Below are 25155 nucleotides of genomic sequence, written 5' to 3' on the forward strand. Positions count from 1 at the left end.
CTTTTTTTCGCAATTGTGACCTGAAATTGGTAATTGGATAATGGTTTTCACATCTATCCGTATCCGACACGACATTTCTTCTTTGTATGTACGTAAACTTTAGCGATTTTTATATTCTAGTATTTCGCAATGATCTATAGTTTATCTAAGAATACGAGGTAAACACTTTAGCGGCTAATGATTAACTACCTTCTGTTTGTGGGAGGTTATCGCGACATTGAATAGGTACATGTATAAACAGGTCAAAGACAAGCGTACGCACACACACACACACACACTCATGCACGCACGCACAAACACACATACTGAATTTTAAAACACACGGCTTCATTACCCATCAAACAGTCACAGTGGAGAAATGTGCCATGAATAAGTCAGGAACAAATCAGTGAATATCTAGTGAAAAATCAATCTGTGGCCCTGGTAGAGGGGAGGACTGCGACATATATTTATATCTTTAGATATGGATCATCACAGCTGTATACTCTTTAGATCACAGCTGTAATCTTTAGATAAGAAAAAACAAATAATGTTCAACTTATTCTGAAGCAAATCATCCTTTTCTCGTGTATGACCACCTCTTCAGATAGAGTGTGTCTGTTCCGAGTATTACCCTACATAAACATAGACCCAGGACCCAGTAAACGTGTACAGGGTATGCTGTGTCTTAACTCAGACTCCGTAAATCAAATAAACAAAATTGGATATTTGATAAAGTGAAATGTAATGAGTAAGATAAATGACCAAAATGGCTTTTGTATCTTAAACGTATGTTGACAGTCCTACCCCTTCAAGTCAACTACACCTCAACATTAACGTGTTTACCTGGCATCTTGAGGTACGGTGATAACTCACAGAGTTCAAACAAAACTGTAGATGCACAATTCTCGAAATGGGGGTTGGGGTGTTAGTATCTGTCAGTAAATGTTTTTAACGGTTTATTAGAAATATCTCAAACGAAAGCATGATCACGTAAAAAAAGGTCCGTACATTTCAGTCCCCCCCCCCCCCCCGAAAAATAATGAAAATTGAAATATTTGAGGTGTTTGACATTTGTGAGTAGTTACCGTATTGCAAGACAAACGAAATCAACACTTGAGTCTGATAAGAAATAATATGTAAACATAGTGAGATGAATGATGACAGCGTGTTTATTGGGTGTCGCAGGCGTGGACAGGGCGTTCAACCAATGGCGTATCTAGGGGAATGACTGGCAGGTCATCGTGACCTTAGTGCCACTGAAAGAGGGCGCCACTGACTGGTCTTATTTAAAACCTAAGTACACCTGACTATACATTGAAGCAATTGAAATTGTACTTTTGTGTTGATACTACGGTGAGGTTAACAAGAGAAAAATTTGATGTCAGATGTTTAATTCCAGTGTTTGCCACATGAGAGATTTTCCGTTGTGCATTATGTGTACTTTTGTTCAAGGCATTTATCTTGGTCACTGGTCGTTGAGGAGAAACAAACCAAAGTGAGTTGAGAGTCAAATATAAACTCGTTCAGGTTTAGAAAACCAAAACAGATAATATTTGAAAAAATTAAAAAAAAAAAACGAGAAGAAAAAAGGCATAATGCCATTGTCAAATGCGGTAGATATTAAAGCTGTGTTCCCAACCAGATGTGACGCCAGCCACAATGCGGTAGCTGTGACTGCACTTCCAGCATGTAATGAAGTCTTTTATAGAGTGGGGCGATTTAATTATCTGCACAATGTTGTTATCATTATTTTTTATTTTTGATATTTTTTTTAAAGTTGAATTGCTTTTTAATGTGTGTTTCACGGAATAAGTTTTATGTGAAAAAGAAATGACAAAAATAAATAAATAAATAAATAAATAAATAAATAAATAAATAAATGAGATGCTTTCCGCGAAATTTTTATAAAACAATTGGACTATTATTACCGAGCCACCCCAACCCCGACTGGCATCCGCTTGTGAAGAAAAAAAAAAATACAGACAAGTCAGCGGTTTCCAACCTTTATTGTGAAGTACTAAAACATTTTTTTAATATCGATCTGTGTTCAGTCCAACGCAATTAACACCGAGAAGTGAAAAGTGAAATTTGAACGCATTAAACGGACATGGTATGGCAAGAAGAAATTAAAACATATCACCTATTGTGTGGGCAGGAATCGAGGCAGAATATCACTACATGTGTGGGGGAACTGTCCGTGTTTACGTACAGCTTCATTATCACCTCCACCAAGGAGGTTGTTTTTACCTTCACTGGTGTGTTAGTTAACAGCCCAACTCAAAAGGTGAGGGTTTTGATATATCTCGGGATAGAGTGGAAATGGGCAAACTTAGAATCGATTAAATGTCGCTTCTTGGCGGAGGTCCTCGCTCTCTGGGTGTTTTTCCTATATTTCCTTTGCTAAGAAGGAGAGGGACGGCCAAAAATTCCAAATGTCATACAGTGCATGTCATGTACAGTAAAGCCGAAAACTGTACCATGCTATCTTCTACAACAACCCCGGCAATTCTCCTTTTCTACACTGTATTCTAATATGCAGGTTACTGTAAGAGCTAGATATTTAGGATGTTTTTGCAAACAACATTCTGTACAGTTTCTTGCCGCATATTATAAAAACAACGACCAACAACAGAATACAAAAAAAATTACTTCTAAGTCAGAAATGACAAAACCGCTAGCAATCCCCGTGAGTTTAAGATATTTTTCTTTTTTTCTTAATTTCGCTTTAGGCTAAATAACGCTTACCTATATGTATATTACTTGTATTAATTTCTTTTAAATCATCCTTAAATTTAACTAAGATCTGTGCTAGTAATTTTACCACTTGAGAGGAATAACTATTGCTTTTGACACGTTCGTTCAAAACAAAAAGAATAGTAAGTTCAAAGAGTGTATATACCATGGACAGTTCTTAACAATGTATACATTCTAGCATGTATGGTGTAATTCACCTATCATTTTTGTTACGATGTGTTATCTCAATCATAAAAATAAAAGGGCATTTATAATCATCTTTCACTGTCACTAAGTTTGTGCTGTCGAACCATATAAAAACATATCACAGTGCAACTCTTACATAATACGCCCATTGAGCTGTGCTCACGTTTCTGACGTTACAACACAACCACTTTGAGGTAAAGCCGCTTAATTGTTTGACAACGAACGCTGAACACATGTACAGGTCGACAAAAGTATTACATCGTCTGTCTGAATTGTGCGCTACAGCGTATGCGCCATGGGGGATCCGTTCGTAAATACACTAAAAAAGTGACTCGCGTTTCATTCCTCGCGTAACCAGTGATGACTCCTCATCTGTGTGCACTATGTAGGGTGCCATCGAAGGCGTTTTGTCCATCTAGCTGCCTCCAGGTAAGGAAGCTCAGAAGTGAAGTAGGGAAAGAAATTGTATCTTTGAGGGAGGAGGGTATAAATGTCCCCCTGAGAGCCGCCAGATATGGTGTCTGGTGAGACCGAATACGGGGCTTGCAGAAGGATGGAGGACACTGGTTATGCCAATTAAATACCACGAAGTTGCTGTCCAAGAAGACTATTGCCAGAGACGACAGGTGCCCTTTTATGGTGTCAAGGCTTAGGGGATTTGAACCTTGCAGCACATTTGCAGCTTGAGATTAGTTCAAGGAAAGCCCCGTGTTTCAGGAATTCACACCAGGGTTCCCAGGGTAAAAAGCAATTATCACCTTGGAAACAGACGAAGAAGAGTGACATGGGCTGCAAGAACCATTGCATGGACAGTAGGTCAGAACTGGTGCCGCTTGGTATTTTCTGATTAGTCTAACAACGTGGGTGGAAAAATGAGTGTATAAAACACATCATCTATGTCTCATATACAAGAGAATATGCCTCACTAGACAATCCACTTCAATAATGGTTTGTGGTCGCATTCACCTCTACGGAATTTGTGCACTAATGTTCACGCATTGAAACCTGAACCATGAACTTTACGTTGAAATTCTCGACCATCAGTTTTTACCATCGGGTACAGAAATCGTCCGTTTGTTTTCCAAGATGATAAAGCTAGTATACATCCCACAGGACCAGGGCTGTAAGACAGCGGCTTTGCCTGCATGACATCAGAGTGGGCATCATATCCATTGAAAACCTGTGGAATAAGATTGGAAATCAAATGGCAAAGGATCTACCTTTACCGCAAATGCTCTAATCCAAAGTATCTATTGAGTGTGGGCCAATACTTCCAAAACGTTAACTAAACCTTCAGCAGGGTGGTGGCCATATTAAATCACTTGGGTGTCCTACATAAGGTTACTGCTGACAAAAAGCATGCGTTTTGTGAGGACAAATCACTGGTCTGTAAACGTGTAGTGAAGACACTAACTTCACATAACCACATTTCAATAAGATACCAATTGGAAAACCTTGCAAATCCACCCGTTGTTCACCTACGAGCAAAATGGTGCAATACTGTTGTCACCCCTCTGTACTAGTGTATACAAAGAGAGATTTAAGATTCTGATTTTATCAAATTCCCTTCAACAAATCATCTAGCGATAACTAAAGTAGACGTTCGTTGCTGAAATATATATCAACACGATTCTACATATTGGGATTACTACATGTACGTCCGAACAAAGGTTACACTACATGAAATCGTCACATTTCTAAAACGAAATATTTGGTGCAAATGTACCATGGTATAAAAAAGTCATCACAAAATATTTCACATTTTATCCAGTCAGATGTTTACCAGTACTTTCAATTATATTTAATTTTTTTCATCGATTTTTGCTGACATAACTCAGAGCCTTTTTAGCACTTTAAGAAACAACAATCCCATTAATTAACATGTCTGCGTTCTCTGTACAAGAGCCCAATGGGTTGATGACGTCAGGACGGTGCAAAAATTCTCGCTAAACCGTTCAGTAGTGTGCACACCATAAACCAGAGAAACTATCCATTAATATCTAATTGAAAAAATCTCCCTGCGTGGCCTTGCTAGAGGCAAAGGAGTATGATTGCAGAGAGTTGAAATACGCTGCACCCCAGCATACACTACTGCCTAAACTATACCGCTACAGGTCAATTAAGTGGCAGAGGGTTTTGGGGTTCGAGGGTTGCACCCTTTTGGTCGGAAAGGCCTGCTCTGAATGAAAGATTGATCTACTAGTAGTAGGTTCATACTCTCTCTCTCTCTCTCTCTCTCTCTCTCACGCCCCCACGCCCACCCTCTTCTTTCTCTAATCGGGCGAACTACAGTAAGAGATCTAGAAAAAAAAGATCAGTAAAAATTCTGATATTGTTGGCCACAGGCTTGTGTTGTGTAGGAGTCTGCTATGGATATTGGCCGTGTGACAGGAATGGTAGTCCATTCCCCTTTACTTTCTACAGGTGACATTCGTCCCATATACGAACTCAATGCTACGACTAACCCTAACCTGTAGTAATCATAAGGTACCCCGGACTTCCATTCTTAGGACTACCATTCCTGTCACACCAGTTATTTGTAGTTACAAACGTCTAAGTTACGCTTGTTCATGAACAATGAGACTGGTCATATTCCAGAGTATATTCAGGCACACTGTTTAATGTTTACACTTACACGTCTTCTTGTGAACAGAACTTTTTGAGTCCGTGCAATACGATGAACGATAGATCTACAATGCGTGATGATAACAATATTTTGATAACCTTTGTGCATGTAGTGTGACAAAACTGAGAATCTATGTAGCGGAGAGTCCGCCCTCCATTAGATCCATACAGGTTAGGTTAAGCGTGACGTAAGTGCGTCTACATACTGCACGGGGCTTTCCTGTACAAATTAATGGGGAACGGGCCCTACAGTGTACAGTACATTGGTGACTCTCTTGCACGTGACATTAATAATGCACACCCTCCGTCAGCTGAACAATGGTGGGGCTGCCCCTCTCCTCCTCAAATATAGCCTCGATATCGGCATAGCTTGGAGGGTTCTGTGTCGGCGCACCCGAGGCCACGGAGAGGGTCTGTAGATGCGGTTCCAGAGGCTTGGTCTCGTTGTGGAGCTCAGGCCTGGTGATGCCGTAAACCGGGTTCTTGGGCAGCACAGTCTGGGTCTGCTCGGCGACGGGGCGGCGGGTTTTGTCCAACGCGGAGTTTGACTTTGAAACATCGTCAGTGTTATGGCTAGGCGAGCTGACATTCCCTATAAGCCAGTAAGTAGTCATGTGCCCCTTCCCCTGTAAAATGAAGAACTGATATTGATTACCGCGGTATCTTTTAGATTCAAACATGCATAATTCAAGACGATGGAGTCTGATCCAGCAATATAACTGCGTTTAAATCCCAGATCTAATTTGGTAATCTCCAGTTTGGCTTGTAAAAATCACTATGGAATAGAACCACTTCAAAATGATTCGAAATTAGAAAAAATCTTCCAATGTACATGCATCTCATAAGCTTTATAATTTCTTTCGCTTATCAAAATATGTGAAAGTAGAATTGTTATGGATCCACAATAAGCAAAGAGTTGCAGTTACACGCATTCTTCCCATGCTTCAGATAATATCTCACCAGTTCACTCATCCACAATCTCAACCGTATATCTAAAAACACTCTTTTTTGTTGAAAATAATCGCTATACGATCTTCACGTTTCGAGAAAACGAATCACTGCCCAGAACAAGTAATTTTACCTTGACTTCTATATCTCCTCTCCTCTGCATGATATAACATCCAGTTTTGTCCAGCAGACGATAGGTGGTGTGGCTGATGTGAATTCGATGGGCTGGAATATTAAAAACAAGCCTTTTGTTAAAAAAACCTCCATACTTTTTTTTGCGGGGGTGGGGGGGAGGGGAGGTGAATCTGTTGACATTTTTTTTTCCTCTGAATTTAATCTAGATTGGCTCACAGCTTAATGAGTCCAAAAAAGTAAGGAGCTTAAATTCATAAATGTTCATCAATATAACACTGTTTTCAGATCTAATAAATCTATTTCCATAACCATTATGATACTACGTGTGTTGCAATGTGACGCCCTAAGGTACTTATAAAGTAAAATACATTCACAAAATTAAGCCTCATTAAAATGTGTGTTTGGATTTGAAACTGTAACCCCAATCACATGTCTCTGTTGGAAATTTTCCAATCTTTTTACCATAAATATGACTTTGTTATTGAAGAATTATTATAACCAAAGAGAATATAAGCCCATTATGACCTGCAGAACAAAACGTTTAGAACAGGGTTGATATTAATTGCCGGGAAGTGTGAGATAATACACTGTCACCCGAGCGACATATAAGAATAATCAACCCTGCAAGCGCGTTTTGTTTGCATCATTTTGTGAATACAGTGTGTATCTCCAATATCCGAAAACTGAATTATTTTCCTCCGGTCTGGTGAAATGATATGAATAAGAACTGCTCAAAGGAAATAGATCACCGTCTTGTTTTCGTCAATTTTAGGAAATTGATTTCCGTTTTCATCCCAAAGAATGGAATATTAATTATTGCCTCTCTAATATCATGGAATGTTATAAAATAAATCAGAAACAATGTGTGAATGGAGTAGCATTACATGTACATGTTTCATTGCACAAAGGAACTGAAAATTGTTCCAATAATATAAAAGAGATTCGTATCACCCCGGGTTAATTTGCTTTGTTGATGCTGTCAATAAGAAAATTGTCAAGTTAAATTTGTCTTCGTTTTTGCCAGCCATATGCTGAGCAGAAAAAAAAATCGGTGAGCAAAAACAAATATTCCAGTTTACATGTATACTTACGGAGACTGTAGGTTTCCATTCGGGATGCTGTGTTGACGGTGTCTCCGAACAAACAGTAGCGCGGCAGCTTAGAGCCAACAACACCAGCAACCAAGGGCCCTGCAATACAACACAGACGCTGTTGTCGACATTATTGGTAAAAGCTCGATTATCGTCTCCATTCGATAGCGGAAATGAAGAACTGTTAACAAGAACCCGGTAATTATATCTGTGGTGTGGACAACGTACGAATCTGGTTGACCAGTAAAGGCCTAAGTGAGCAGTATAATGATGCCTGTAGATTCAGCGAAAGACGCGTAGTTTATTTCTCTGCATGCACGCTCTATTATGTACGGGTGTAACGTGACAGAGAGTCCGCTTCCCATCCATTTGTACGGGTAAGCCTCGCCCTAGCTAACTTTAACCATTACAATGTATAACTAAATGGAAGGCGGGCTCTCTGTTACACGGAGACTCAGTTTCGTTACGGGGGGGTGGGGGGGGCTAATTTATGGGGTGCCTCACTCTATGGCCTTTTGATCGCTCTTATTGTTTTTTCCCCTCTTACCCTTTTACCCTACTGGGTAATGTTTAAAAATGAGAAATAATCATTCAGTTGTTCCCAAAGGACCTATTACCCTTTGAACGCGATCCCCTGTGATTGACCTGTCACGTCTGTTATAGCAGTGAATGTCTCACAATTGAGAATAATTAGGACCTTTTTGGAAAGTGTGATGGTTTCCCGTGGCAACAGTGCACAAATGATCCACACCTTTAAATCGAGCGACAAGGTAACTGCCTATTTCACAAACAAATGGATCAGAAAGCAAGCAAGGTTTTTAGAGTGCGCCACCAAAAATACAGTGTAATCCCGCAAACAAAAATGAGCAATAGCCAGAATCGGAAAACTTGCATGAATTAACTAACTGTACCTGTATGTATCACATTAAATGTATTTATCGAAAACACAATGCAATGTAGGCCTATCGAAAATATATATATCCAAGAAGTTACATGTACCGTGGAAAACCGTCATTAACAGGGCACCATCACTTACGGCTTCTACGTTTATCAAAATGAAGTTCTGGGTCCCGTAACCCGAAAGCATCGCGTATTGCGAATAGCGATTTCACATAGAGGCTCCAGTGTATTATATGGGGCGAGTATGGGCGAGTTATGGAATCGAGACGCTTGCGCCTGGTCGCAATGCGCGATGGTTTTCGAGTTACGGGGCCCAGAACACCTTCTACAACCCCGTCACCTAGCAACGGATCTCGCATAAGACTACGAGAGTAAGCCTACAGACTGTCCCTACCTGTGTGGACCCCAATCCGCAGCCGTATCTTGCCCTCGAAGGTGGCCAGGTTGGAGAACTCGATATCATTACAGGTGTTCAGAAGGTCCAGGGACATGTTAGCGATCTCGCTGGCGTGCTTGTTGCCGTTACGTGTTGGCAAACCTAGAAAATATGCGAAATGCAATTGTGTGAAGATGCCAGCATAACATGTGTGTTACTGTTCAAGCAACAAGGAGAGAGAGAGAGAGAGAGAGAGAGAGAGAGAGTATGTTAAATAATGCAGGAATGATTTTTTTTTTTTACATTGGTATTTATTTATTTATTTATTGGTACGCCGTCTTCATTCTGATTTAGGCTACATATTCTCTGTTCATAACCAATAAAACTGTAACTTGCAAATGGAACAATCATGTGATAGATTAAGTTAACCCCACCTGATGCCACCATGTACGACTCTCCAATTGTTTCCACCTTGTACACGTCAAATAGGCCGATATGTTCGTCAAACAGACGATAGATGGTGTTCAGAATCGTGACAATCTCCATGGGGGTGCACTGCATCGATATTCGGGTAAAGCCGACGATATCGGAGAAAAATACGGTTACCTAGGAATGGGGAAAAAAGAAAGACGCATTGACAGTATGTGTGATGGTTTTTTAAGTTTTTCATAAGACAAATATAGTTATAACGGATATAGTGCTACTTCATAGCATTCTTGGGCATTGTGTATTCAAATGTATACGATGATCTGAAAAATAATATTGGAATGATTGTTGCAATTTAGATACATGTACTTGATGTTGTGGTGAGACAATTTTCAATGCACATTTCGAAGTAAATTTTATTTTTGGAACCAACAAGCGTTGCACGCATTAAGAGAAACAGAGAAAACAAACTCATGAACGAATGCCTGTTCTGACGCAAATGTAAACTCCACCGGTAATTGGATAAGGCATTCCGAGAAATAAAAGATGCTAACAGATTTATATTTCTTACCTCCTTGAAGTATTCTGCGCTAACATCCGTTTTAGACTTTAATTGATCTAGAATGAGAATCGTGAGAAGTTTGATATGCACGTTTGACACTAATGAACACCTTGTTTGTTCAATCTTATGATCTTTGTCCAAAAAAAAAAAAAAAAAAAAAAAAAAACTGCTTTTGGGATCTTGCATCTAATCCTTCCTACTCACATACTAAAACCATAATCCCTATCCAGTTACTTCATTTAATGTAACAAGCAGTACACCTATCCATGCCAGGAAGTACACTGTGCCATCCACTGGCTGTGGTAAAGGCGCACTACAAAAAAACAACTTATACAACAGTGCATTACATGAACCTTATGCAAGCAGTTCAGTGGTTTAGCACGCCTACACTTCTTTCCAACGTACTTGTGTAATCATCAGGTTTTTTCTACATTCTACGTATACTCAACACCAGGAGGAGGCGTGTTAATCTGCTGATTGCATTCAGCGAGAGTCCCCGGACAGTTGGATCGATCTACGCAGAATGGGGATGGGCCATATGACCCAATTTGTGTCACATATTTACATGTATGTAACAAAACAATGCAGTTCTGCAAGAACTAATGAGAAGCATGCCTATTATTATTATTATTATTATTATTATTATTATTATTATTATTATTAAAACCAATCGTTACACATACCGGCGACCGGCTGTGGCAGCATCTGATACAACAGGGAATCAGTCCGATGCTTCTCCCTGTTCAACTCCTTCGTCTTGTCCGCCAGGGTGATGGCGTAGCACTGGATGTTGGTGGTCAGTTTGACCACGGACCGAATGACCAGCGGGCAGAAGGCAAACACCAGGAGAATGAAAATGCTGCTCACGGCCACTGATATGTACCGAGCGTTAAGGTCGGACTCAATCATGGAGCTGATGGTGTCTTTGATCTCCAGCTGGACGTCCAAAAGCTTGTTGACGAAGATGGTCATCTGGTCGTACCTTGGGTCAAATATTGGATTATTAATTAAAAGATTTAAAGGCATCATGGCCATAGGAGCCTTTTAATATGCATAAGTCAATATGCCACAAAATGTGAAAAAGATAAAAGTGACGAGGCCCGTGCCGACTTCGCATTTTAGGGGACCGGTGATATGTGAAGTCAACATTAACAAATTGTTGGTATAAACATTAACCATACCACCTCTTTTTTAAGAAAACAGTTGATTAAAGTGAACAGCCACTGAATTATCTTGGCTCAAACTACAGAAGATTACAATTTTGGCCTAAGATACGAAGGCCAATTCTCATTTAACAGAAACGACAACGAGCAAAGATGGTACATACATGTACATTTACGTACCAGTGTGCGCTCCTTTTAAGGTCCCCCTTCGGCTCCGAGTTGTTTCTCCATTGGATCTCCTCTCTGTAGTTTGACAAAACCATGGACAGTTTGTTCCCTTTGACCTCGATATCGAGCTCCGTAAGCGGGATGACCATAGGGGAGAAATTCTGAGCCATCCGGAATTCATTTCTCGCGGTGTGCAGGGCCCTGTTGTATAAACTGTAGTACTCGTTGCTTTCAAAATGTCCGCGCACGAAAAAGACCTGACCAAGAGCGCGCTCAAGGCCGACGTTTTCCTTGACGAAGATGATTTTCTGGTAGGCGACAAGGGATCGCCACACTGTGCCGTATTTGCTCTCCGTGATGGAATCTGTTAGCCAGTTGCCGATGACATCAATAATGCTGGTATAAAAGAGAAGCTCTTCCAATATAGTGTTGTTCAGGAGATCTAGACGGTTTCGGTGGTCGTTTAAATAGCTGCGGAATACGTTTTTACTGCGAAATTCTGGGTTTCTGAGGATGATCTTTGCGTTGACTGGAAAAAAAAGAAAAATCTGCGATGAATTAAGGGTGTTTGTATGACTCTTAACAGAAGCTTTTCGGATGGATATATTTTTTCATGAATGTATTAGAAAATGATCAGTAAAATGAAGTCTGGGTCAATATAAATATTTATCCGAAACTTACCTAGTCGAAATAAATGCATTATACAAAAATCTACACCTCTTTCCCAATAAACAAGATACATGCACATTGCCCACATTTATGGACTAATAAAGACAATACTCCAAGCCTGGGGAAAAATACGTGTACCAAACCACACAATTGAACGTTGGAGTTTATCAAAGGGAACCTTACCTGGCCATCCTGTGAGATCCTCTAATGATTTATCTGTCTCGGGATATCTGGCTGCCAGGTACGACTTGGTAGAGGGGCCGATGTCGCTCATATAGAGGACGCTTTGATCTCTCTCTCTCTGGAGGTAATGCAGGAACATCCCCAGCTGCGTGCTGAACTCTACGTAGGTCCGTACCTTGAAAAGAACGCAAACAGTGATATGCTTTATCACTGCCGGTGTAACAAAACAGAGGGTCCGTGTAACAGACAGTCCGCCCTCCATTAAGTTACAAGGGTTAGGGTTAGCCTGACTACTAAGTGGGTCAAAATCTAGGGTGAGGCTCACCTGTACAAATGAATATCGTGGGGGACTCTCTGTCAAGTTACACCGGCCAGGCCCGGAGCTGGGTTGGAAGAGTACGGGGATTTGGCCGGGAAAAGGTCCGCTCTGGGTAAATTTGGACCCAGGTACACGTGGCTTCATGGTTATTGGTATCCGTTTTTCAGAAAAAGACCCCCCCCCCGTCCTTTTTGAAATGTTACATGTACGTTCGTGCCTGAACTCTGACAAGTGTGATCTTACTAGCGATAAAAATGGGAAAACCGTAAGCAGATTAGTGTTTTACAGTATGTATTAATTAGGAAGAACTATATATAAGACATTCCAATTTGAACGTGCCTATGACACAAAACGAACTATTGTGGTACACCAATGAGTATGTAAAGTAAAATTTCAAAGACACAGGCAGGTGAATTAGTTCAAGTAGTTTTGTTACTTTCCCAAACACGCTCACAAATTCTATGGCATATGTCAGATCCTTTTTTCCAAACAGTGCGCACGCAACCCACAAGGGGGGGATGGAAATGTAATTTTCAATCCTCGATCAAAATGTCTCTTTTCGTTTGCCACAAGCAGAGGAAACCCAATGATTACACATTTCAGGAAATACAATAGAAAGTGTCTGTTTGTGACATTTGGGAAAAAGGTGCAAATCAGGAGCACTGAAAGATACCGTCATGGGCAAAGTTAATCCGTGTTCTTTTCAACGAGATGACTGTGGCAGTATTTTAACTCATGATAATTTTCTTTTCCCAGTCAGTGTCCGTTTTGGAACCTGTACAAATTGATTGCAGAAGTGAACGAAGCCAAAGGTTTAGTACACAGCACAAGTAGACTGAAAAACATTCGCGATTTTATAAATATTATTATTGAATCCAATACATGTAGTACTGAATATACAATACAACAGAATAAAACATATGATAATATTACATATAAAAATTGCTGCTAACAAATACGCACCAATCACTGCGAGTTTGGCAAACATTTTCCGTTATATTAATCACACTCTGTTTGCGTATCCTTAATTGTTAGCATAGCAATATGATTCTCATTATCACGTACGAAGAGGCAGCAATAAATCCTTTTCCATTGGTGAGCATGTCGTTTTAAACCTCTTATAGTCTTACTTGTACCTTATTTCTTTCTTATTTATTTCGGATTACATAAGGAAAAAAGACGTTTTTTCTGGTGCTGTCGCTGAAAAAGACGTTTTCGGAGCTGTCTCGCAATATTTAAGATATAGCACAAGTTCTTAGCCTGTTCGAGAGAAGTCAGAAATTTCTTTCAGGTAAGCATCTTTGTTGTTACAAATTTCGGTTCGTTCATATGTGAGTACGTTCCAAAGCACAGCCATATTTGAGTTGAGTCTTTGGGGTGAAATCCATAAGTTTCTTTGCAAAATAGTACGTAGAGCTTTTTTATGGGGATTTCTCTCTGTGATATATTACTGACCTCATAGTTAATGGAAGGTTTACAAAAGGATGGGTTTTTTCATGGTGTCTTATATAAGATGATTGAACTGTTCATAGACAAGTGTCGTTTTAGATAATGTAAACAAAAGGTATACAGACATTGTCTCTTGCAGTACGCGTCGTGTTTTCCATATTCAGACGTATATGAATATATAAGTACAGATGTGCACGTCCACGTTACTGGGTAACAACAATTGGTTTATCATTTTTGAAAGTCTGTCAAAATATTCTTACGTGTTGGATTACAATGAGGGTGCTTTCAAGTGAAAGAGGATGGATATGACTTATTACATCAAACAATTTCGCATTTCCAAACATTGCTGTGTATCTTAAACTTTTTTATTCTTAGCCGAAAATGACACTCGAGCAGTGCTTAAATCTGGGACACAGACATACCAGTCTGTTTTGCAGTTGTACATTATGGAAAAGAAAGCTTTCAGAATATTATTGTTTTTTTTTTTTTTTTTTTTTTTTTTGTCATCTCAGGGATCATTTAAGCGTTAGGGAAATACAAAAATTGTTCTTCGTCGCAAAGTTTGATGGGTGAAGAAAACGGGTCATTGTACGTTACCATCGTTTCCGTTTTTAACTTCAGTACAAAGTATGATCTCCCATGCACTCCCAAGTACACAAATTATTCAATTTCGGGAATTAAATACCTGAAATACGCTCTGCTTTTCATAAAACAACAAGGTGTAAGGAAATTCTGTCATCACTGATTTTATGACCCAATCCTGTTTTGATTCCTTCAGAAACGCACGACAGCGAAAACACAGCTATAGCGTGTAGTTTCGTTTCCCCATTCAGATTCGGCCCACGTGTAGTTTCGTTTCCCCATTCAGATTCGGCCCAGGGGCCTAGCGTACATAGTGGAAACTTCGATTGATCACGTAATGACCCAACCATATGAATATCAAATGAGACTAATTAAATAAGCTATACCCGGTCCCCACTTTTTGACGTGAAACGTACGCGAGACGCTGTTTAACCGCCGCTGTCATAGCTGTTTAACCGCCCATTCAGCCGATTCCGCCATATTTTAAGTGTAATCCTCCCTGATAATTTTTGTATGTGTTTAATCCTACATTTTCCAAAATTTATGAATATAAAACAAAACACGATGCATATTCTAAGCGGAAAGCGTGTTCACAAGATAAGCGCCATGCTGAAATTTTGATGTCCATGTCTCATTGTTGTTACCCAGTACCGTGGACATGCACGTAGGAATAACATTTAAGTTAAAGGAGAGTGATAGACTAAAGTAAGGGTTACACCAATATAGTGTCACGTTTCTTTTATATAAGTCGCATGTCAACCGAAATACCGAAATTTATAAAACCCTCAGTCGTTTTCGCCAGCTTAATTGAACAAATGGTATTGCTCGCGCAGCAGTAATGCACCATACATAATTACTTCATTTAGTATTTGGTTGACTTAAGGAAACTGAAGAGACGAATAAATAGTTCAGATTTATGGCCAGGTATTAGAGGAACGTGCAGTTCTAAAGCTTTTGTTTCTACCTTAGTGATTACTTTTTTATCCTTTATTCCTTTGTGGACTTTATTTGTGTGTAGCAGATTATTGATCAATTTGTGTTACATTGAATCTAGACTCTCCTCATACACGCGTATGTCACTTTAATAACCTGACTTAGTCGGAGCCGCATTAACAAAAAATGGATTTTACAACATGTACGTATATAATCCGAATATAATATGTATATAATCCGAATACACACGCACGCCATTACCTTCTGCCCCTCTTCCAATGCCGCCACTGTGTCCTGCAGAAAATAGACGGCAACACCAGTCAAACAGATGATGGGAAGGAAGGTCAAGGCCAACATCTTTGCCAGCTGTTTTCTCTTCCCAGACTGGGAAATAGGCTCGCCAGTACATATCCCTGTAATAAAATGCCACATAGATATGGAATGCCGTGTTTTAACTCAATGCTACACGATAACGATTACATTTTGAGAAAATGTGTAAGGCCAAAGTGTTGATGTACAAATGTGTCTGTAACATTTCTTATCATGTCTATATTGGTTGAAACCCCAAATAATAATATAATTATGTAAAAGAGTACTTTTATTGTTCAAACGGGACAATGTAATTTTATTAGAAGTGACTGTACTGTTCCCATCAAAATAAACGATATTTTTTAAATCGTTAGCGAATACAGAAATATAAAACCTACCAAAATTGCCTCTCTTCTTTCCCGCAGAACCAGAAAGATCCCTTAGTGCCGCCTCCAGGAGATCTTGGCTATTTAGTGAGGTCACGCTGTTATTTATGATATTTTCTACCCATTTCTCGTCCTTAATGTCCTTCATTGGGCTTTTGGATCCGTTTCCCTCTCTATAAAAATACAAAAAAAATTACAAAATAGTTACAGCGGCAACGTGTTTAAAATATATCGATCTAAAATACAATATTTTTGGCGCCAGCAATCCAACAGTCAAAACCAGCAGTCATGTAACCAGTCCTGTAACCAGACTGTTTTCGCCGCGCTTACATTACCCAAATGTTTGGAGAAGCTTTCATACAATGAGTCAAGGGGTATCGTTTTTCGTTGAAAATGTCGCAATTATCACTTACCTTTAAGCACCGTTCAAGTACGTTAAAGGGTGCGTTCTCGTTTAACTAATGAGGTCTTATTTCCACGCGCGTAATAAAAATGCACATCCTTATTAACGATACTGTTTTGGTGGCAACACAGTAGTTTCTATGGAGGATGTCTGATACATACGCCAGTGGTGTTTTAATGATGTTATTTCATTAAAATGTGATTCTTTGTTCTAACCACTGACGTTGTTGACCTTATCGATTGTTATTCTCACTAGGAAAGTGATTCCACGTTATACCAAGGGGAAAGACCAGTTTCTTAGAAACCACTTTTCACATGGGGACAGCAGATGTAATACGACCTTATTGTGCTTATTCGATGAAATCATATGTAATATATTGTATCAAGGAAGAGTATAGCCATTATCTCCTTGGATAACTCTATACACTGTAGGTGTATATTCTTTTTTATAATATAAAGGGGCCAGACACGAATCAGACAAGTTCAGAAGGTGGATGCGTTTTTGTTTTTTTTTTTTTCTGAAAAGGTGGACCTTTTTTCAACAAAGCCTACTTGTGTTAATAAAACCTACCTAGAGCTCAAATTTTAATTCAGAGCAATTCGTTCCTACGGGCTTTAGGGTCTTTCACCCCATTTCCATAGATTAGATCGACCTACTTTAGATCGACCTAACTCCCTGGGGGTTCACGCTAAATAGCTGTCAGCCGGGCGGACACGAAAGTTAATTACCCCCTTACAGCTTGTAGTAGGCGGGACGGACATTTAAGTCGGATTATCTGAAAGTAATCTAGTGAGACTCCCCGCGGGGATAGATCGATCTAAAATCTATGGGAATAGAGCCTTTGTCACATGTATACATACATACATGTGCAATGAACAAAAATATATATGAATAATACGTAGGCATCTGTATATGTTTTACCTGCCTCAATAGTGTTGAGATTATAGTCTAATTTGAAGAGCTACAATGGGACTTATGGGTTTGCCGAGGTGTGTATGTGTGCGGGGAGGGGGGATACACGATCACAAGATTTTGCGTCGCTTCGCTCAGCGCATATGAAACGACGTGCAAAGACAACTTCACCGTACATAATATACACGACACAGGACGTGAAAAGTGATTTTTTCCGGCTCGTATTGCTTTTTTGCGATCTCCTTTTCACGAGGCACTATAATCCCAGACATGTCATCAAACTTCTTTCGTTCCTAGTACTTTTGTTTTCCCGTCTTTTTACACCGGGCAACAACACCCCCCACTCTCACGGCAAATTCCGCCCTTAGCTAACCTTCATTAAGTCTTTCCTTACTGCGCATATTTTCCAGTCATCACTAATGAAGGTTCTTCAAAATAATGATCAATATAAACTATGCTAATAAGAAGAGCAGATGAACATCAAGATTCTTCGTTTCCTTTTATTTCGTATAACAAGACTAATTAACAACAACAAAAAAAGGATATCTTCATAATCGTAAAAAGAAGTTTTTTTTAAATTGAAACTGGAATTTTATTCAAAATGGCAGTAATCAATTGTGAAACATTAAACATCTTTATCTGTATTAGTGACACACGGTCACTGCAGAAGAAGATTATCTGGGCTTAATTTGAGGTCTTAGATCCCATGCACTTACAACACCAACTGATATTAATATTGTATTGGAAATCACGCAGAGGGAACAGTCGTCCTTTTGAAATAAAATGGTAACATCTTTCTCGGAAAAAAATTACATATGAAGGGCTACTTTATAGAAAACAACATAATGTGACAACGCCACTGACATTGAAAAATACTAATGAAATGAAAGGCAATGAAAAACATTGTTACCCGCCTTTATGCTAACGTACAGCTAACGAGCATGTCAAAATGAATCGCAGACAAATTAACTTCATCACACTGGTTGTCAGGTCTCACGATGATAATGTTTATAAAGGAAACAACCCACGAATCAAGATGAGAAAAATAACTATCTGAAAAAACACACTGTCTAAAACCTTCTTTAAAATATTCACTGTATACCGCCACGTGTCAGTTTTCATACCATATCAGATAATCTTTATTGCAATGTCAATCTTCATTTGAACTGTTTTTTATTTATTTATTATTAATATTTGTGTATATATGCACATTGTAAACACACCCTATCTCCAGATGCGCACGGTGACAGCCATGTGTATCATGTGTCCACGATTGGATTATCACTTACAGAAACTCTGGAGTGGCAATCATTGTGGATTGTGCCCCATTCACGTTGAATCTTACGTCCACAATATTGGAGACACAGCTTACCCGTCATTTTCTGTAGGTTCAAGGACATTCAAGCAAGCAAACATTTAAGCTAATATGATGTAGAGAATCTCACGCAGAGTGCTTAGATGTATTAGTTTATGTAGCACGGCATTCGTAAATGTAATATCCACAGGTCATAATGCACATTGAATAATGATGATGGTGATGATGATGATGACGATGAAGATAACTGTTAACTGAGCTGTGAATATTACATTGCCACATTTGCCAGCTGTCTGCGCTACATAATACATAATAGACATATAATGTGAAACCAAATAAATAAAGTAGATATAAAAAAAAAGCAAATGCGCTTGATAGGCAATGTTTACCATTATTCAGGTTTTGTATCTAACAGTGTATGGAGTTACGGGAAAGGAAATTTGGGATCCGGCTCAATGTGATTATTCAACTATCAATGGCAGTTTCCTGCAAAGACTATTTCGTTCAAAGATTTGCCGTTTTAAGACGCCTAGAGAATGGGTGCTCAAGAGGACCTCAAAAAGTGATAAACTAAGAAGACGGGTTTGTGTGCGCGCGTCCGCGCGTTAATGTGCGAGCTTCCCATGCCTGGAGATTTATATATATTACAGGTAATATTATAAACCGCAATCTTACTGCACCTCTTAGACATTTTGAAACAAAAAAACGCAGTTGCGTTGTTCAGTAGCGGAGTTGTAAATCTGAACATGAAATACCACGATAATGTTTTTACTCGGGATGACTTAGATGGGCAAAGTGAACAACTATCATTTATTTATAAATCAAATGCCATACAATATTCAGAAATCACATGCTACGAATGTTGTTTTCTCAGTTCAGACAAGTATCCCTTCATCGATTCATTCGTAACCAAGGCTTCTAAGAACAATGTGAAAATAATCATTCGTTAGCGACTTGGTTGGGAGACCCAGGTTTAATTGTCCGACAACGTTTTATTCACAAAATAACACAAAATTACGTAGTACATATGACTATTTTGATAACATCTGAGCTTACCTTTGTGTCATTTTGATCGCGGACACAGCCACCGGTATTAATGCACAGCAGTTTTTCTGCCAGCTTCCTCAGTAGTCATTTCTGTTATTCTGTTATATGCGCAAAAGTGCCCCAGCAAATCTTATGGTAAAATCAGTGATTTTATTGGTTCTGTATCTAGACGTGTTGATTGGTCGAATCCGGCGCGCGCCTGGACAAGAAAAGGTCGAAAGGTCGCCTAGAGAGCTTGTTTTCTGGAGCACCAGTGTGCTGATGATATAACCGTCCGTTATGACGCGTTGATTGGACAATCATGCCGCTTGGTGCGTGCTTTGTGTGTCGTCTTCATAGAAATACTTCGTTTGTCAGCAAGGTTTGAAACAAGATTGCAATATATTGCTGTAGTTTTATTACGCTTTTTTTTTTCGATTCAGCGTTATCATTCTACTTGTATTGTTTACTTGGAAATACAAACTTGTTAATTAGAATCCTTGGAAACGTGCGGGTTGTTAATCCTCCACAGCTACATGAATGCTCAGTCCACTCAAATCTTTACAAATGGTTGCCATGCCTCCCAGTAAACAATATCCTCGAAGGGGGGGTAGAAAGAACAACCTTGTTTTCGGGAAAAGGTCTTTTCTGGGCAATATTTATTCCAGATTCAAAAAATGTTTCATGGTAAAAGGTTCGCATCTGCATTTAAAAAGAGTGCACAGAAAGCGAAGAGGATTCTCGACGCTCGCCCAAACATCGTTTGCCGAAATTGGGCTCGTCCGTATTGTCTGTTGTGGCGTTTGACGTCGTTGGTTAGCCGGGGGGGGGGGGGGGGGGGGGGGGGGGGGGCGCAGGGGCGGATTGAGGCATTCTTCTGGGTCTTTCGGAAGACGGTCAGATTTTCAAGTTTACATTGACATGTATCCATTTTTTAAGTCGGAAGACGGTCAAAAATGGAAGATGGATAAACAAAGATAGTTTGGAAGACTGTCAGAAAATATCTCTAGATCCGCCCCTGGGTCGGGCTGTCAGGTTGCTCATTGGACACACAGGTCTCTCGTAGTTCCATAGAAAAAATTCAGGTTTTGTCGTTCAGAGGCGGCCACTTTTTTCTTAGTTTTGGCAACCATGGCATCCTGGCCATATTTGTGGTCTTAGAATGGGGACAAAGGGATCGTAGCTCAGTGTAAAAGGGCCTTTATTTTGCACAGTGGCCAGTTGTGTAGAAATACCTAGAAGAAGGTGAGAAGCCTAACACACTCTAAAAGCTGCCTTCAACTCTGCGGGGGGCGCTGCCAAAACACACGTCCTCAGAGGCCCAGCTCTGAATCATGTTATTTTGGTAAAGTGGAATTCAACTAGGGCCTAAGCCGACCACCCACAACACGTATTGAAGGTAGCTAACAAGTCTACTTTAGTATTGCCAAAACCAAGGAGTTATAACAGAAGGAGATTACACGCAAGCCTCTCTATTGTCCGATGTCTGTTACGGTGGGCGGAGCTAGCTACGGGGGGCCTCCTGTCTCAAGGTTTCGTCTGGGTCGCTCTCCTCCGCTTGGAGATTGATTTTATATGCGTTATTTCGCGTTAGAGTTCGAGATCAGTAGTGTCAAAGCGGCGCTGTATGCTGACGATTTTTTTCACAGGTAGTTATTTGGACGATGTGCTGGGAGGGAACGATATCATAGAAAGCGATTATAAGGTGGTGACTGATGATGGTCGCCATGAGTTTTTTTTGAGTCGGTGATAGATGGCTTTTCTTTTGCACAACAGTGAAAAATCACCAAGGATAAGTCAAAAGAAAACGTCCCAACTGTGGTTTGTGAAAATGACATTCAAGTGAACGTCTGTCCTCACTGCCAAAGAACATAATATTAATACATAAACGTTTGGACCCTCCTGCCCTTGGGTCCCATAAACATATACATTGAGACAGTGCCTAAGCTTTGTGACTGGTTTTAAATTTCTTTAAGTATTTTTTTCTCTCACTCGGTATAATTTTAATATCATAATGCATTAAAGTGAAATTTTAATCAAAGGTTGAGGCAATGCCACGACATGCCAGTTAACTAAATACTCGTTATAAATTTCTTTATCTTGGAAATCTCCCTTTTTTTCAGGATTATTTTGACACATACTAACACTTCATATTTGTCGGTAAACAAGTACACAGTGCTAAACATTAAGAATAATTTTTATTCATTCATAAATATATTTATGTACAAAATATATCAGAAATTTTAGTATTAACTGAGCTTTTTAAAGTGAAACAAATAAAGATGAGAATTTTGAATTTCAAACTATTATTTACTATATTAACTTAAAATATCTTTTAAGTCAACTCTATACTCAAGCATCATGAGTAAAACCATTTTATTATATCAACAGAAGAACAAAAACAAAATTTTACACATAAGCAGTAATTAATGAAGTCATAAGAATGACTAAGTTGCTATGGTTTTCCAGTTTTATGCAGTCTATGTTGGCATTTTTTTCAACCGTGCAAATAGAAATAATTATATTCTTTTTTATCTGACTTGCTGATACCAGTCTGTGCCAGATACTATTCCACTCACAGGCCAGCAAGGTCTGAGAATCTAATGGGCTGAATGAAAAAAAACCCCTAGAAGATAAAGTGGCTAATTCTTACAAATAGGATAAAAAACATGGGATTTTCAAAAGGTTATTATAAATCAAGACAACACTTAGTAAGAACATTTATAAAATGAACTGGAGTACATGTTACAGCTGAAAAAATTAACTGGGCCAGTAAGTGACTGCTTTAAAGAAATTTCACTGAAACAGTCCAAATTTTACTGGCAATCAAGTAGACTGTTATACCATGGCACTCAACAAATTATATATAGGTTTTGAATTTTTTTCCACGTGACAGTAACATATAATTTATGTCAACTTTTGAAAGGTATAGAGTCAGTTAGGTGACTGAAAATATTTTAAAATGTCATGAAGGAGCACTATTAATTTAATGCAATCTCTGTTGGCCAGTCTTATCCAGTTTCTTCTCCAAAAAGGACAACTCAAGTGAGAATTTCTTCAGGGCCTTTTCTTCTGCCTGCCAATGCCATGCCACTCAGAAAAGAGAGAAACCTGTAGGTTAGAAAAAAAACATAATAATAGCATTATGAACTACTAGTATCCATGAAGACATTATGGAATTACGCAGTGAAGTTTTGACTTGACTGAAATAATGTTCACCACATAAATGAACAATTTACAACTAAATTTATATAGAATATCAAGATTCATGATCACAAGCTAATAACCCCAAGAAATTGAAAGAAATTGTACTTAGTACAAGAAATTATTTAAATCCACCCTGGTTACTACTCTTCTGACAGGACAAAAAGGGGATTTCAGAGAGGCTGGTTGCTAAAAGGAAAATGCCCAAGGTTGTTGTATTTTGAAAAAAATTTAAAAAAGGGTACTGTTGTTAGTGAATGTTTAATGCATTGTAGGCATTATGACAAAAGTAACTTACCCCAGACACACTGACCTCCTTTTTTCATTGACATTTTAAAATTTTTTCCAGCCTGACCATAATTCATGTATTCAATGCAGCCTTCTCCCATATCTATAATAGAATAAAAAAAAACTTGAGTAGTGTTAAGATAAGCATGTAAAATCCATTATCAATTTTGAGAGAATTTCTGTTTCAACACTGCAAGATGAAATATTTACTTTCAAGTAATGAATAAACCTTAATAGAGTTCTATTCTTTTGTAACCACCAAGGCAAAGCTTCTTTCTTAAAATGAACAGAAATATCCAAGCTTGCCACCTAACATGCCAAATTAGTGAAGTATAATTAAAGTAGAGAAGCAAGTACCCCTTAATTATAGAGGTGTCTTACACAATAAGGTGTGTCTTACACACCTTGACTCAATGGGAGATGTGTAGTGAGATAACAGGTTAAGTAATTGGTATGTCCTAGGTGAACTTAAAACCTTTAGACTTTAAATTAAAAGCACCAGGATTCATATGTGTTCTTTTTTCAAAGGTTTAATATAAATTAAAACACATATATGTAAAAAGAAGACTAAATAAGTTAAAAATAACTATGCCATGAAGTCAAACTTCCTGTTAGACCGCCATGATGGAAAATGCTGGGTGGAGGCAAAATTTTCCAGTCAAAAAAACTGAGCACTTTACTTTAACAACAAAGTTACCACTCCAAAGCCACCCACCATGGTGAGAAGAAAAATGATGACCAACTGTCATGATAAGTCTTTTTAGATTTAAACATGAAAAAGGTAAAGGCCAAAATGGTACATTTACCCATAACACTAGAGTAAAAAATTGGTATTCTGAACAAATCAGGTTATTTTTTTCAAGAAGTATTGGAGCAGTATCCATGCAATATATACCACGCCACGACCAAGATGTTCAAGAATCTAAACACACCAAATTTTTTTATAATCTTGCATTTGAAAAGTGCAAAAAGCGGTAAGGCTTTTGGCCGTAACAAGCGTAACACTTTTTGATCGGAACTCATGAAAATTGTCAATTGTCGTATCCAAGCTAGACCACATGTAAAATCGCAAAAAAAAAAAACAATACTGCTCAAGCAAGTGTGTTGCATACATAACAATTAGTTAAATTTTATGACTGTCATGTGACACAAGTTTCAAAAAGTAGGAGGAAAATGTCTTTTGGAGTAATTTTTTTTCGAAATATTAACAAGATGGCGGCTTAAGCATCTGCTTGTTATTCGGCTACTGAAAGTGCACCTAAGTTTTATTCTTTGCTATTGCCACAAATTACTTAACAATTGCAACTGTATAAAGACCAAACTTTCTTCATCTGATACTATATTTATAGGCACTTGTTATGAGTGGGAAATATTTTTTGTGCAATATTTATTCTCCACACACCACCTCGCGAGATCAACGTGTAGCTGGACACTTACACAGTGAGACCCTACGACATAAAAGTTGCAATTTATCTTCATATTTCGTGTAGTTATGCATTTAAAAGCACTTACCTGTTTTTTGAAAACCTTGTCCAACGTAATATCATATAAATTCTGTAATTCTCTCATTTTAAGAAACTTTTGACTGCGTTTCTGTTTGTGTCCTCTCCAAACGACAGACGAAGGCATCTATTCTGACAAACGAGATTTAAACGAGAGTAACAATTAAGCGTAAAAGAGATAGGCATCCATTGTTCTCTAGGTTCTATTCATTCCGACCAATGAGAGACCGTAATACGGGCTCCACCCCCACGCGTGTAATCTCCTTCTGTTATAACTCCTTGCCCAAACCAATTAAAACTGGCAATTTTGAAGTCAATGGATGTTTTCTTCTTCGTCTTTATCCAATCGAATGAATAAA

At 38.8% G+C, this 25155-nt stretch overlaps 1 protein-coding gene and 1 long non-coding RNA gene across 2 annotated transcripts; both read right to left on the minus strand.

The window, feature by feature from the left end:
* Positions 1–1972: 1972 nt before the first annotated feature.
* On the minus strand, positions 1973–19966 carry LOC106161205 (uncharacterized). The gene is made up of 12 exons (XM_013538086.2): positions 19833–19966; positions 16159–16319; positions 15713–15864; positions 12169–12343; positions 11329–11845; positions 10669–10967; positions 9995–10041; positions 9432–9603; positions 9016–9159; positions 7722–7820; positions 6629–6720; positions 1973–6173 (listed from the first exon to the last, which is right to left on the minus strand). The coding sequence occupies exons 1-12, from the start codon at positions 19841–19843 to the stop codon at positions 5835–5837; spliced, it is 2208 nt and encodes a 735-aa protein (XP_013393540.2). The 5' UTR covers positions 19844–19966; the 3' UTR covers positions 1973–5834.
* Positions 19967–21981: 2015 nt separating this feature from the next.
* LOC147759817 (uncharacterized) lies at positions 21982–24980 on the minus strand. The gene is made up of 3 exons (XR_015331193.1): positions 24807–24980; positions 23305–23397; positions 21982–22913 (listed from the first exon to the last, which is right to left on the minus strand). It is a non-coding gene; the product is annotated as an uncharacterized LOC147759817 (long non-coding RNA).
* Positions 24981–25155: the final 175 nt, after the last annotated feature.

This window comes from Lingula anatina, chromosome 9 (assembly GCF_051362555.1).
Source record: "Lingula anatina isolate TDL-2025a chromosome 9, LinAna3.0, whole genome shotgun sequence".
Taxonomy (NCBI): domain Eukaryota; kingdom Metazoa; phylum Brachiopoda; class Lingulata; order Lingulida; family Lingulidae; genus Lingula; species Lingula anatina.